Source organism: Jaculus jaculus, chromosome 7, assembly GCF_020740685.1.
Source record: "Jaculus jaculus isolate mJacJac1 chromosome 7, mJacJac1.mat.Y.cur, whole genome shotgun sequence".
Classification (NCBI taxonomy): domain Eukaryota; kingdom Metazoa; phylum Chordata; class Mammalia; order Rodentia; family Dipodidae; genus Jaculus; species Jaculus jaculus.
The window spans coordinates 17637178-17653180 of NC_059108.1; the positions used below are offsets into that span (position 1 = coordinate 17637178).

The following is a 16003-nucleotide window of genomic DNA, read 5'->3' on the forward strand; positions in this document are numbered from 1 at the left end:
AGAAAAGCCTAGGCCTATATAATTTTAAGAGGATTCCAACGAATTTTTAAGATATAATGAATTCAATTCTTATGCATGGTGCTATAGAAAACATGGAAAGCCCCACCAGCTCATCACAGGAGTATAACAAGGTCTGGATTCCAAAGGTACTTAGAGGGGGTTGGAGAGATGGCTTAGCATTAAGGTGTTTGCCTGCAGAGCCAAAGGACTTAAGTTCAATTACCCAGGACCCATGTAAGCCATATGCACAAAAGTACTTAGAGGGAGGAAAAATGGGATACGGCTCATACTCCAGAAAACATAGGAAGCCATCCAGCTCATCTATGGAGGGTGGTGGGATGTTGATTTCAAAGTAATTGAGGGGTATAGGGATTGAAAGCTATTAGGACCTATTTCATGCTACAAACACTCTTAAGTCAGATAGGATCAGTGCAACGTGTCTGTGGCAGAGTGCACATCTGGACTAAGTGGGGTCTAACCCTTTATGATCATATCTCTCACCTGATATCAACATTGCCAAGTTCAGTTGTGAATTGATTGGTATTCCAATTAAATATTTTGTGGTGTCTATGTACTTATTGTAAAAGTTATGGAGAGCCGGGCGTGGTGGCGCACGCCTTTAATCCCAGCACTCGGGAGGCAGAGGTAGGAGGATCACCGTGAGTTCAAGGCCACCCTGAGACTACAGAGTTAATTCCAGGTCAGCCTGGACCAGAGTGAGACCCTACCTCGAAAAACCAGAAAAAAAAAAAAAAAAAAGTTATGGAGAAAAATAAAGATCCATGAGTAGCCTAGTTATGCTAGGAAAAGAATGATAAATTTTACTAGGTACTATGATACATAAGAAATAAATACAATTAAGGTAAAATAAATGTAATTAAGTGAATATAACTTAGATGAATGATAAATATGATTAAGAAATTTCTGGACCCACACATATTCCTGCATAGATACATGCATACATAAAAGAATGAGTGAATGAGGAGGACAGAGGGAATAAGCGGAGAGGAAAGCTGGATAGACCTGATAGACTAGACAGATTTTGTTATCTGTAAATAATAGTAGTTCTTAACATGATTTCAAATTAACACAACAAAGATGACACAACATATTACTAAGGAAAAGAATATTTACTTACTAAATAATATTGAAATTGCTGACTCACTATACAAAAAAAACAAGGCATGATAGTTATATAAACGAAAATAGACTAATCGATGACCATACAGAAAGCTCTCCTTGCGACTTCAAAAACACCGTTGTGCTTAAACATTTTGAATGATTCCGTTATTTCAAAATGGGGAATTTTGATTCAAGAAAGAACACGAAGCGAATAGACCTGGGACACCTAGGAGAAGGCCTCTGCGATGCCTTATAACTCAAAGAACTTCCACCTACAGCATCGGAAGAACTTTCGCAAACCAATAAGCATGAAGACCAAATTTTTTATTTAAAAATGAGCAGAAGGTATGAACAGAAAATTTATAGAAGAAACCCAAAAGACCAACAAGCATGTTTAAATAGTAACCAAAGAAAGACAGATTAAAGCGAGATGTCATTTCATACCTATCTGGCGAGTTGTGACGGTGGCGCAGAGTGTGGGGGTGCACCGGTGGAGACCGCTTGGGCTCAGTGTGTCTGCCCCGCCCCACCCTGAGGACATTTTCAGAAAGATCCAAGAGCTGTGGGACAAAGAGGCCCTCATTAGAGCCTGTGTCCCCAGAAGTTCAAGGTCTGGTGCTCAGTGCTGGGGAGTTCTGTGAGGCTGAGGAGGGCAACAGGCACCACATTCAGAGTGGCACAGGCTGGTCCTAAAAACATTCTAAACGGAAAAGAGGAACAAAATGAACTGAGTAGTCCTGGACCATGTTTATGGAATCCCAGTACTTGAGACCTGCAGGCAGGAGGATCAGAAGTTCAACAGCAATCTAAGGTACACAGTGAGTTTGAGGCCAGCGTGGCTTTACAGAAGTGACCCTGTCTCACAAAAGAGAAAAACAACAACAAAACACAGAGAAAGAGAGAGAGGAGAGAGAGATGTGCATTGTAAGAACAAAAGAAGGCATATTAATACATTATATATAGTGGTTGCTTGTAGGGGAAAAAGGAAGTGAAACTAGGGAAGTGAGATAACTGGAAATAAACACATTTTAGAAAACTCAAATTAGCAAAGAGTCATCATTCCCTCTGCCTATCATGATTGCATTAACCATTTTATTCAATAATAGCCTTATTCTGACTGAATAATAGCATATAGTCAATATTCCAGTGATATCTATAAGATTTATTTTAAGTGGCTGCTGCTTAGCTAATCACATTGAAAGCAATCTCCCTTCAAGTAGTAATTCCATAGCTATTCTCAGTTTTGTGAATAGATTTGATCAGTATAGCTACTTGATAGTAAGCCTACATACATTCAGTTTTTTATCCTTTCATGTCATGCCAGACACTGAGAACTCACTCATAATTATGCTGACTTTTTCTTACTGGGCTAGTTGATACTGAACCAACAAACTCATTAATATAAATTGGCTAATACCGGTGCCACAGACATCACCAACATGGTAAAGCATACCAACAAGTTAAAAAGCCTTCTTTAGAATATGTCATACTTTAAAAGCAGAAATGCAGCCTTGAAAGGGTTCGTTTAAAAGTCATTGATTAATTAAGTGAATTCCATAGTGGTTTTAACACCTCAGACGCCAGGGGCGTGGAAGCGGAGGATGACAGACTTCACATAATTAGAGAGTTGTCATTTAGAAGTGCACAGTATACAGCTGCCGTGCCCAGCTGAAGCTTGGAAAGTAGACGCACGTGCACAGCTTTCTGAGCACACTGTCGTGCCCCCTTTAAGTCAGTAGGAAGGGGGCAGTGAGTGAATGCAGCCCCAGAGTAGCATAACAGGCCATGCCTACCTTTGCTTCCCGTGACACCTGCCAGCCATGCGGACAAGCCCTTTATTTGTGACTCTTCCTAGAAACTCCGTATGTTGGTCAACTCCCTGTAGTTTGCGTTTTCCCCACTGGCTAGCAGATACCTGCAGTATTGCTAACATGTAACTGTTGAAGTACTTCTCAGCAGGAGGAGGGCATTCCTGTCTAGTCACCTTGGAGGCAAGCTGGAGGACACTAGGCAGGGAAACACACGTATAGCAAAGTTTCCCATAAAGCCGTTTAATTTCAAACTAATGTTTAAAAAATAGAAATCAAATGATTGTAAAGATGGCATTAAATAGCTATTTCAAAGTATTTTTCTTTTAAGCAGGGGGGATGTTTTTATAAGCCATGGATTTAATAGGACCATTTATATTGTATACATAATGGAGCCAAAAGAAAGTCCAGACTGTTATAAAAAGATGATTTTCATTTTTATCTGTGTTTAGAGCAATGTAAGATCATAGTCTCCTTTTTATACAGAATATTTCCCAGCACGAAAGTGACATGGAGCTTTTTGCTAGGTTTGGATGGACTCTGACTTCTTTCTTTAATTCATCTCAGGCCCTGGAAAGTGAATTTGTTTCTTGCCAACTCCATCAGTGGATCGACCTTATATTTGGCTACAAACAGCGAGGGCCCGAGGCTGTCCGGGCTCTGAATGTTTTCCACTACCTGACCTATGAAGGCTCCGTGAACTTGGACAGCATTACAGACACCGTACTCCGAGAGGTGGGTGCAAAGCCTCAGTTGTTCCAGAACTTTCCATCTTTTTTTGTGCAAATCTCCTATCATCCTAGTCCTTAACACAAATGGGATTCAGGTTCTTGAAAAATGTGAAAAAATTAATATATATCAAAAACAAGTAAATGAGACCCAACATGTTGCTTTTGAGTTATGGACATCTTAATGCATTTCTGTATCATTTGATTTTCCTTCAGAATATTTTCACCAAAATGCTCAATGAATTACATGTGCTATTAATGAGGAAGACCTAGATGGATATTTAAATATGAGTAATTCACAACAAAATCATAAACCATCATTAATTTATTTTATTTTATTTTTGTTTTTGTAGTCAGTAAATACAGTCAAGTTGGTACCATTGTTAGCCTCCTCCCTGTCCTCCCCCCTCCACAGGGACCTCCTTGTTGGGGTATGTGGGTCATGCATTGCGGGGTTAGCCCTTAGTTATGGGTAGGAGGAAATGTCTCTGCATATCATGACCCAACATGTGGCTCTGACATTCTTTCTGCCCCCTCTTCCGCAAAATTTCCCTGAGCCTTGTTGGGTTCATTTTAGGTCTGCTTCTGTGTTGAGGTCTTGGGAGCCTGTGTGTCTCTGGATATCTGATTTGGTAGGGGTTGATTGTTCTCTGTGTCTGTCTCCTTCATCCTTGTACTGGTTCTTGGTTTGCCAAGAAAACAGCATTCTTTTTTTTTTTTAAATATTATATTTTTTATTTATTTATTTTTTTAAATTTATTTATTTGAGAGCAACAGACACAGAGAGAAAGACAGATAGAGGGAGAGAGAGAATGGGCGCGCCAGGGCTTCCAGCCTCTGCAAACGAACTCCAGACGCGTGCGCCCCCTTGTGCATCTGGCTAACGTGGGTCCTGGGGAACGGAGCCTCGAACCGGGGTCCTTAGGCTTCACAGGCAAGCGCTTAACCACTAAGCCATCTCTCCAGCCCGAAAACAGCATTCTTGCATGTTTCCCTAATTATTCTTAGTTTCAGCTGGGCCACTTTTGAGGTATGTTGGGGTGGTTCTCTCCTTAGGATCTGTGTCTACCTGAAAAGGAGAAGCAGATTCTCCAATGGAGAGTAATGTTAGCACCAAATAAATGTGACAAACATCATTTTTAGAGAGAGTTTAATGGAGAACGGGCTCATTTTTGGATATGGTTCTGACTTGTTTCCCAGCTCCAGCTATGGGTTTCATTCCACTGAGCAGATCAGTTAGCCAAATCGAGAGCAGTTGGTTTCCCACCATGGCTATGTGCCACTATGGCACTTGTATGAGCATCATGTCAGTTTGTTTGCTGCTAGACCATGTTAGACCATGCATTGCTTGGACAGATATTGGTCATTTTCCCCCAGTTGCTCATTTAGCACCTTCTGGCACTAGATGAGCCAACTGTCTTGGGAATGACTCTCTTCCAGCTTCCAGCCATGTCACTCCATGTTACGTGCCAACAGTGTATGGTGTCTTCAGCAGCAGGTCTTACCACTAACCTTTGGTGGGCCATCAAGTACTCTGACAGAAATCTGTCTTCTTATGGGAAACCTTGTAGGTCTCTCTGATCAGCAGCTCATTGTGGACATTAGCCAAATGCTTCTACTGGGAGTTACAGGTCAGTGACCAAGAAGACAAGGAAGAAAAAGATAAGTGATATAAAAGAGATAGAGAGGCCTGGAGAGATGGCTTAGTGGTTAAGCGCTTGCCTGTGAAGCCTAAGGACCTTGGTTCATGGCTCAATTCCCCAGGACCCATGTAAGCCAGATAAGCCAGATGCACAAGGGGTGCACACATCTGGAATTCGTTTGCAGTGGCTGGAGGTCCTGGTGCTCCCATTTTCTCTCTCTCTCTCTCTCTCTCTCTCTCTCTCTCTCTCTCTCTCTCTCTCTCTCCCTCTCTCTCCCTCCCTCCCTCTTTCTCTCTCCCTCTCAAATAAATAAATAAAAACTTTTAAAAAGAGAGATAGAGAGATGAGAGAGAAGAGGGAGAGAGATTGAGAAAGAGAGAAAAAAAAACAAAAACAGGAGATAAAGGTCAATTTTCATCATACCCTCTCCAGGGCCTTGTGAATCTGGCATTCCCTCTAAGGGCCTGGTGAAGGTTCAACCATTTGGTCTGACTTTTAGGGTGTAGTTTTATCATACCATTGCTGTTTGGGTCCAGTTTTGTTTGCCCCACCCCCTCCCTTACTCTCCCTTTCCTCCCCACCCTCCCTATTGTGCGGTCCTTGAGATGCTTGCTAGGTATGTCAGCAACTTGGATAAATTCAGGTTAGGAGCTGTAGATGAGTGAAACTGTGTGGTGATTATCTTTCTGTGATTGGGTGAGTTCACTGAAAATGATCTGTTCCAGGTTCAACCATTTTTCTTCAAATTTCATTGTGTTGTTTTTTCCTAACTGCTGTGTAGAATTCCATCATGTAATTATACCTCATCTTAGTTATCCATGTGTCTAATGATGGACATCTAGGTTGATTCCAGCTCTTGGCTATTACAAATTGAGCAGCTATAAAGATGGTGAGCAAATCTCTCTGAGCTGAGGCATGGAGCTTTTAGGGTACATTCCCAGTAAGGGAATAACTGGATCTGTTGGTAACTCTATACTCAGGTTTTTTAAGAGTCTCCATATTGCTTTCCAAAGTGGTTGTACCATCTTACATTCCCACCAACAGTGGATGAGGGTTCCTATTTCTCCACATCCTCACCAGCATTTATTTGCATTTGATTTTTTGATGTTTGCTATCCTTACTGGAGTAAGGTGGAATCTCTTAGTTGTTTTAATTGGCATTTTCCTGCTGATTAGGGATGATGAACATTTCCTTAAGTGTGTGTTTGCCATTTGTATTTCTTCCTTTGTGAACTGCCTGTCCAGCTCTTTGCCCCATTTTGTGAATGGATTGTTTGACTTTGGTTTTTGAGTTCTTTGTAAATTTTAGAAATTAGGCCTTTGTCAGTTGGATATTCAGCAAATATTTTCTCCCATTCTGCGGGTAATCTATTGGGTCTGATTATTGTATGTTTGTCTGTGAAGAAACTTTTCAGCATCATAAGATCCCATTGGTTGAGTAATTGTTTAAGTTGTTGTGCTACTGTGGTTTTGTACAGGAAGTCTTTTCCCATTCCTATATCATGAAATGTTCCTCCTAACTTTTCTTCCAGTAGTGTCTGAGTTTCTGGTGTTATATTGAGGTCTTTGATCCATCTGGAATTGATTGTTGTGCATGGTGAGATATGTGGATCAAGTTTCAGTTTCCTGCATATGGTTATCCAGTTTTTCCAGCACCATTTGTTAAAGATGCTATCTTTTTTTCCAGCCTATATTGTTTGGGCCTTTGTCAAATATCATGTAGTTATAGTTACTTGCCCCAAAGCCCAGGTCCTCAATTCTATTCCATTGGTCTATACTCCTGTTTTTATGGCAGTACCATGCTGATTTTATTATTATGGCTTTGTAGTATAGCTTTAGATCAGGTATGGTGATTCAGCCTCCAGAGGTTGGCTCAGTGATCAGAACACTTGTTTGCAATGCCTGAAGGCCCAGGTTCCATTCCCCAGTACTTATGTAAAAGTAGATCACAAAGTGTCACATGCATCTGTAGTTTATTTGCAGTGGCTCGAGTCCCTGCTGTGCCCATTCTCTCTCTCTCTCTCCATGCAAATAAATATTTTTTTTAAAAAAATCTAAGCAAAATTGTAAACTTCTAGAAAGGATATTCAAAAGCATATCAATGCAATAGATGCAGTTACAGTAAATAGTATCTCATCACATAGGTTATCAGCCTGAAATATTTATAGCTAACAGTTAGGAATTACATACTATAGTATATAGTATTTTAATGAAAATATCCATATGAAATATTGAAATCACACTGCACAAAATGATGTCCAATAGGTGGACAGTGCAGTGCCACTACCTAAGTATTGCTGCGAGGAAGCAATCTCCCAACCTCTTGTCCTGCCCAAAATTGGCCATCTACTCTCTGTAAACCAAGTCATCATTCACATCTCCAGGCAGTGAAATGCCTCTGTGTTTTTAATGTTAGAGGTAGAAAATGTGTAAATTTAGGAAGTGAAGCTATACAAAAAATAATAATAATAATACTGTATCCACAAATGCATTTCTTATGTATCTCTTTGCAAGTCAGACGTCTCCTTTAGTGTGGCTCCAAGCAGAGAAGAGGCAGAAGGGAAGAGCCCCATAATCCTGGTCATCGACCCCATGCTGAATGTTCAGAGATCACTCTGGAAGGACGCTACAGGAGGCAATGTTGTACCATGCCACATGCACAGGGAAACAGAATTAGACATAGAGGTGAATGAATGACAGCCCAGGCATTTTGAAATTGCTTTTGAAACTAAGCAATTTCCTTCTACAGTCCATTAGCTTACCTAGCGTGATATCTTCAGTTGTGTTCAAATTATAATCAGATTACTTGGTGAGAGATAATTCTTCATTATTCCTTCAACTAGACACCATAGTTTATCACATGGCTGCTGCATAAAGCTCATGACAAACCAACCAGTACTTTCAGAATCAGAGAAAGAAGATAGAATAGCTCATCATTCTTTTTCTAAGACTAAGCCCAAATTGACTTTGACTTCTGCATATCATAGAACTTCTTGGTCCTATGTATGTTATTATGAATTCTTCAACTACAGTAAAGTTCTGTTTTTGAAAGGAAAATTGCAAATTAATTCTATTGGACAAAATATAAATTTGGGCATCTTGTTTTCTTGTTTGTGTTTTGTGTGTGTAGAGGAAAGTGTTTTGTGATTTTATTTTTCTGGTACTGGGAACCAGTCCCAGGGATATGGCATACTAGGCAAGGGTTCCACCCCTGAGCTAAAGATCCAACCCCAAGTTTGAACATCTTGAATGATGAAAGCACAGGGTATTCAAATTGACAGGAAAATACCAGGTTTTTATATTTAAATGAGAGTTAAGAAATGACAAATTTTTAAAAATCAGAATTAGAGTTGAAACTTTCTTTACAGGACTGTTAGTTAAATGTGATTTTATTAATGTCTGATTCCATAAGTGTCACATCATCACATTGGACATGGAAAGGCTCATAGGCCATTCTCATACTCTGCAGGACATCCTGATGAAACATTACATAAAATACAAACTTTTCACTTTTTGTTGGCCAGGAGTAGGTCCAATTTTATGTTGTTGTACTGCGTAGTTTTACTGGAAAGTATGTCACATTATGGACTCTAAGTGATGCAGACTGTCTGAGGATGGCTAGAGTGACTTAGCTCAGGACTTTGGCCTCCTTCAGCCATTCTCATTCAGAGTAAATGTGGTGGCTGGATTCTAAAGTTGCACTAGAGAAATCTCCAGAAATGCACTATGATACATGTGAGGCCTTACGCTCGCTGCCCTGTCAGCTCTTAGAATACCAGCTATGAGGAGCTTGCACCTGGCACGCACCCCTTCTTTCCTAGAGCTAGTCCAGGCCCTGGCATAAGCCAGCAGGGATGTTTGCCCTGCTTCTGAAGAGCTGTGTGAACTCAAGATTGCTTAAGAAGCGAATTCATCTCCTTGAGACCATTTAGCATGATGCTGATAGGACAGATTAAGGGCTTGTAGGGAATATGAGTTCATTTTTCCTCTCCTGTGACCCACCATCCCCATTAATGTCAATGAGCTAATTAATACCTAACCCATTCCCACAAAAGTCCTGCATGAACATTTAAAGAGTTTGAAGTGCCCTCCAGTGGATGAGAATCCACTTGAGAGCTGTGAGACGAGGTGGCCAGGTTATGTAATGCCACTCTGGCTCAGTTGTTCTTGCCATAAAAGGCATATTTTATATGGTACCCAACATAAAATCACCTACCCACTGCTGTCACCAGCCAGAACTCTAGATAAGTGAGGTGAGGATTGGCGTGATCACTGTTTGGTGGTAGTCTATGCCCATGCATGTGCATTACCCCTGTGAGTACACCCTCGGGGAATGCGGTACCTGTTTTCCACACCTCAGTATTGCATCCCTAGAGACCTACACTGCTGTGCCCGGACTTGTAAGAGTGGAATTAGACACATGCTCCAGCAAAAAGAAAAGATCAAAATGTTCACTGCGCTCTCTATGCCCCTCTTATTTATAATGATTATCTTGGTATTTTCTAATAGCCAAGATTATCAATCATTAAAGCCAAAGGAAGGCTAGTTTTATGCTAAATGCTAGCTTGCCTAACAGAGAGTTTTTTAAAAAAAATATTTAAATATCATCTCTAAAAACAGAATATTTAATGTATGTACCCTTTATTTTAAAAAAAATATATATTCTACAATTTACATTTAATTTTGAGCTTTGATGTTAGTGCTAAGTTTGAAAAAAATGGCTTAAGGTTATTGACTCATTCTTCCTTGACAGGTGAAATCATGAGGCAGCAGTAACCACAGCAATTATGGCATTAAAATGTCAAGAAATTAGAGGTCAGAATAACAGATAATTGTCTTCTCTGTGTCATATTACAAATTGACATCCTTTGACAGTTTAGGATCTCTGGCTGAGAAAATTATGACAGCTTAACTTATTTTATACTTGTAAAGCAGTAATTGATAATAAACTTTATCTTGACAGCCTCTAGGCAGAAACATGACAGTATGGTTCTGGTACAAAGCTCCTCTTAATATGTAAACACTAGATCTGTTGGATAGTAGATATTACTCACATTGTCTTCAGTCTTGTCTACATCATAATCTTCCAGGCCCCCTTCTCATAGAGTGCTCAATTGTCTGGGCAGTGTTTTTCAAGCATAATAATGAACAGTCTTTCCAATACTTTCTTTCACAGTAACAAAAATTGTGCCTTGCTGCTCACGTTGACCTACTAAGTGATATCCAAGCAGCTACATCCTACAACCTGCTTAGGAAGGAAGGGGCTGTGGTTAACAGCCGTGGGTCTCATAGTTTTCTGTCTCCTTATGACTCAGTGTGGTCCAGAGCTTGGCAGAGTCCAACTTGTCTGAGTGCTTGTTAGAACTTCTGGTTAGAAGCTTAGGCTTCCCTGACCTACTGACTCAGAGTGTGCACACGGCGGAGTAAGCATGGCTTGCTTAAGACAGGACAGTATAAGAAGCACCACTCTAGATTGTGTGAAGCCCTTTGGGACGCTTTTCTTTTCCTCAGGAAGCATAGGGAGTGCGGCAGTGAAGTAGCTATCGCCCATTTTCAGCTCCTTGCATCTGACTCCCCAGCCCTGACACACAAGCCATTCCCATCTGTCCTACCTATCCATCACCCACTGTGTCCTTCCCCTCCCAGGGGCATTGCAGGATATCCATGGAGAAACCGCAGGCAAGTTTATTTCAGGGAATCCTCTAGAAATTTCACATGCCTTCCCAGTTAAAAGCCACTACTGTAACCTAACACTAAGTAAATAATTTTTCTAAGGATACCCAGCTCTCTAGCTACAAACCAAGACTTAGGTGAGATCACCAGACCTCTGCTCAGGATCTCTGTAATGTTTCCAGTAACATACCAGACTACACAATAGCACAGTTTGAATTCAGGAATGACCTTCTTAGGTCCAAAATGATTTTAAAAATTTTAAGGGAAACCTAATCTTTAGTTCTATTTAGACTGTTTTTCAATACAATAAAAGTATCAGGTAATCATAGAAAGAAATGAAAATGATTTTAAGAAAAAATTTATCAGCCATTTTGCTCGATATTTGTTGTAACTACTTCTGAGAAAAACATACTTTTATCAGACTCTGAGAGTTCCAAACTAACTGTAGGATTCTGACATAGTTAATTGATTATTCAGTGAATGCCACAGAAACACCTGGGTATAGCTTTTTAACGAGTGAAGAATAAGCTAACATTGCATTAGGAAGTCAAGTGAATGATCATGGACATAGTTGTTAAGTTGTCTGTGCAGCTGTGAGGACATACTATGCTCCCTGTATGTTTAAAGGCAGATAGACAGGGCTCTATATATAGCTTGTGTCACATTCACATGTAACATTAAATCAGTCACATATTTCTATCTATCTTTCTTTTCACACCTAAAAATGATGATAGAAATAAAACTTACCTCATAGGGTGATAAAAACCTTATGTAGAGTAAAACAACACAGACATTGATTATAACCTAAAAGGAGAATTAGATGAAAATAACGTTAATAAGTTATTTCCCTGTATAAAACCAAAATCATCAATTTCATGAAAAAGATCTATAATAGCAATAGGTAAAGTCACTTCACTTGTGTTTTTAATCCTGTAGTGTCAAAAGATCTGGTTCTTTCAAAATTCCACCCAAGACTCCAAGTTGCTGCACACTTGCTGCCTGAGGTCCTCATTCTGTGTCTTGATATAAGCTGCCATTAGTATTTCCATCCTTAGCCACTACTTAGATTTATTTTTTCTTTCATTTCATTAGTTTTGTGTCATGAAGTGAATGAGGATAATTGTAGTCCTGACACCAATGCTTTTCTGACAGCAAAAGAGAAATGGAGCCAGTTTTCCAACAGAAGCTGAAAGCTCACTTCCAACTACTTACTAACAATGTTCTGAGCTTATAAATTTCATCGTCATTCCTATGATCAACTTAGTCACACTGAAAAATGTTTGAAATATCTTCGTTTTTTTTTTGAGGTAGGGCCTCACTGTAACCCAGGCTGACCAGGAATTCATTATGTAGTCTCAGGTTGGCCTTGAACTCACAAAGATCCTCTTACCTCTGACTCCCAAGTGCTGGGATTAAAGGCGTGCACCACCACGCCCTGCAGAGTATCTTCCCTTTCACAGGGAGAGGTTTGCCCATAATCGTGCCACACAGCAATGAATAGCTAGCACCTAGTAGAAAAGGCTGGCCATGTCAAGTACACATTTAACATTACGAGCGGTCATCAGAATATGCTGGTTAATAATGCTTCCTGGTCTTAGTTTCTTCCTCTAACACTTCGGTGGCTCTGACACGGGTAGCAAAGCAACTGATTGGCTGTGCTGTGGTGAGAACATGCCTACAGAAAGTGGACTCCATCACATCAGTTTTCACTTGGTGAAATAGGCCTTGCTGTTACAGAGAACTGACATGATAGGTCTGTCAAGAACCCAAAAGATAGTTGTTTCTTTAACCCAAACATGTGCAGTCTGGCTTTCCAAGAGAGATGAATTCATAAAAATTTTAAGGAAAAAAAACCAACACACTCATCTGCCTGAGATAAATGAAAGAATTCAGTGTCAACCCCGATGGCCTTTGACATCTCACTTATTCTGCCTGTGAACTTGTTATCCCTCTTCCTTCCCTATTTCTGACTTCTCTGATGGCAAGAGGCATGGACTCCTCCCTCTGAGCTGACTGAATTCGTTGTGGCATAGTTGTGTCCTCACAAGGGCCTAAATGTGTTCATAGCAGGGGTGTTTGGGACTTCTTTTCTGAGTAGCTATTTGGAGAAAAGATTGCAGCAAATCAGCACAAAGCTGCTGGTAAAGATTGTCTAAAGCACCCTGATATTCCTCATTTACCGAACTGAATGTTTTAACAAGATCAAGATCCAAATCACATATAGAGAAAATGTCCACATTTTAATAATTGCAGAGGAAGTAGACAGTTAGGTGGTTTTCAAACTGAATGATCACTTTGGGAACCGAAAACAAAATTGCCGTGACTCTTGATGCTAACAGAGCCTTCGAGTCCATGAGCTCATGTGCCTGTGCTTCTTAGCGAACCTGAAAGGCTTGTGCTGCAAAGACTGGATGAAAAAGTTTCAGATAAAATTAGTATCGAAAAAATTAATGACATGCATTTAGTTTTGATTAGTCAATCTTTAATTTTGATTGATCTTTTCTCCTCATAATTGCTGTAGTCTGTAGCCAGTTTATGATCAATTGTCCTCCATAAAAGCATAAATAATTCAACTAGTCATAGTCAGACATATGTCATTTATGTGAACTGTGCTTTTCTCTACTCTTTGTGTTATTTCCATTGTTCGGCATTAAGAAATGCTAATTATTGATTTTCAGAAATTAGCAGCAAATGCTTTTCACAAGCCTCGAAAGTCATAATTCATTTGATGGGAGAAGGGTAAAAATCACACCTACTGCTTGTAGAAGTAGCTGGAAGGGAATAACATAGATGTTAGTTATATTGCACAGCTGCTGCCGCAATCTAAGCTAACAGTTATTCAAAACATATAACGTGCATCATTTGCTGAAGCAGAGAATACTCAATCCTAGTGCCTAAGCATTTCCATTAGATATTTAGCATTCATCTTAAAGGTTTTGAACATACTGATGACCCCGCTTAAAGCTATTTCAAGTCTCCTAATAGTTTTACTAAATTATTGTTTGATATTTGTGTCAAAATCAAAGTAGATTTTGTTCTGTTGGATATATATAATAATATTTTGAATTTGAATGTAGTTTATTAAAAGAACTTACTTTTATTTGGGAACATTAATATCAACATTTGGTGAACTTTGTCTCAACATTATTCCACACATAAAGCAAAACTTTCAGCTTTTATCACTTCAAATATAATTATTTGAATATGCATTTTGGGGCTGGAGAGATGACTTAGTGGTTAAGGTACTTACCTGTGAACCCTAAAGACCCAGGTTGGATCCCCTAGTACCCATGTAAGCCAGATGCACAGTGGCACATGTATCTGGAGTTCGTTTGCAGTTGCTCGAGGTCCTGCTGTGCCCATTCTCTCTCTCTCTAATAAACAAATATTTTAAAATATGCAAGTTTATGTGTGTGTGTGTGTGTGTGTGTGTGTGTGTGTGTGTGTGTGTGTGTGTTTTCCAGGGCCTATTGCCTCTGCAAACAAACACCAGACACTTAGCTGCTTTCGCAATAATAGGGCTTATGTAGATGACTAGGGAATTGAACCTGGGCTGGCAGGTTTTGCCAGAATAGTGGTGCCTTTAACTGCTGAGCCATCTTCCCAGCCCTCCCCCCATTGTTACTTTTTTCCATGATTAAATACTCCAAGTGAACTCAGAAGGCTACCCCCTGCATAACTCCTCCTGTCTCATTTTGTTGTTGTTTTGTTTTGTTTTTGTTTGGTTTTGTTTTTAATACCACACCATATCAGCTTCTACCCTGACTTGCCCCCTGTCTTCTGAGTTATCCAGCATAGAATGTACTTCATATAAACCTACTCAGCTAAGGAAACAAGAATGTTGTTTCTATTCCTATCATATATAAGCTTTTGTGAGTCCAGTCCCCTGTTTTTATGCAGTGCAACAACTGTTGGAATGGACAGAGAACCCCATCCCTGGAAGAATCCCCAAGAGATTATCTGCAAATTTCCTCACTTCTAGATAGGCGAATGTCTAATCTAAATCATCCAGAAAAGAACATTTCTGAGCATTTAGATTGCAAAGAAATTCCACATCCCCTGCCAAGAAGCTTATTTTAACCTCTAAATTCGTCCAAATCCTCAGTGAAAATGCCTCTTGCTTGTGTATAATTTTATTTTGGTATATCCCACGGAAACATGAAACATAACCAGCATTGTTTCTGTCAGGATCTCAGAATGTGACCCTCTCAAAACAATAATGAAGACTTCCTTTAAAAGAAAAATTCATCCAGGTATGATGGTATACACACAGTTAATCCCAGCACTTGGGAAGCAGAAGTAGGAGGATAGCTGTGAGTTCCAGGCCACCCTGAGAATACATAGTGAATTCAAGGTCAGCCTGGGCTAAAGTGAGGCCCTCTCTCAAAAAACTGAAAAAGAAAAATTCAGAACATGCTATACAACATGGTAAGACCTGGATAACACTGTACTAAAGAGAGAGAGATAATGGCCCTGGGTACAAGGGCATGGGGATAAAGGAGCTTAAACAAGAAAGTGAATCAATAGAACCAGGGGAAAGTCTTGATTTCCCGGCAGGAGCTGTGATGTGAGGTAGGAATATTCAGCCTAGCCATTGCTAAGCTAGTACTTGGCAAAGGAGTGGGTGCACAAGAAATGTAGCAGCCTCCTAAACTGGGTTGTTGTCTGTACCCAGTAGGAAAGGTGGACAGTCAGAAAATGCACTGTGGGGTCCGTGGTGACCCATGGCTCAGAGACAAGGAAGGTGTCCAGATCAGCCAGCCATCATCCCCAGGCTAAAGAAATGAAGTTAAAACATCCAGGGCAGGTCAGCCACTACCAGCTGCATTAAAATTCATACAGTGTTGAGCCAGGCATCGTGGCGCACACCTTTAATCCCAGCACTCGGGAGGCAGAGGTAGGAGGATCACAGTGAGTTCAAGGCCACCCTGAGACTACATAGTGAATTTCAGGTCAGCCTGAGCCAGAGTGAAACCCTACCTTGGAAAAAAAAATTCATACAGTGTTCACCTTCATAAACTTATACTTAC

General features: G+C 40.1%; 1 protein-coding gene across 5 annotated transcripts in view; it reads left to right on the forward strand.

Moving 5' to 3' along the window:
• Window positions 1-16003, forward strand: part of Nbea (neurobeachin) — a 563720-nt gene that overhangs the window by 517344 nt on the left and 30373 nt on the right. For all 5 annotated transcript variants that reach the window (XM_004659998.2, XM_045154369.1, XM_045154370.1 and 2 more), the window contains one exon: window positions 3498-3665. In XM_004659998.2, the coding sequence (XP_004660055.2) occupies window positions 3498-3665 (168 nt within the window). The remainder of the gene's footprint in view (window positions 1-3497; window positions 3666-16003) is intronic.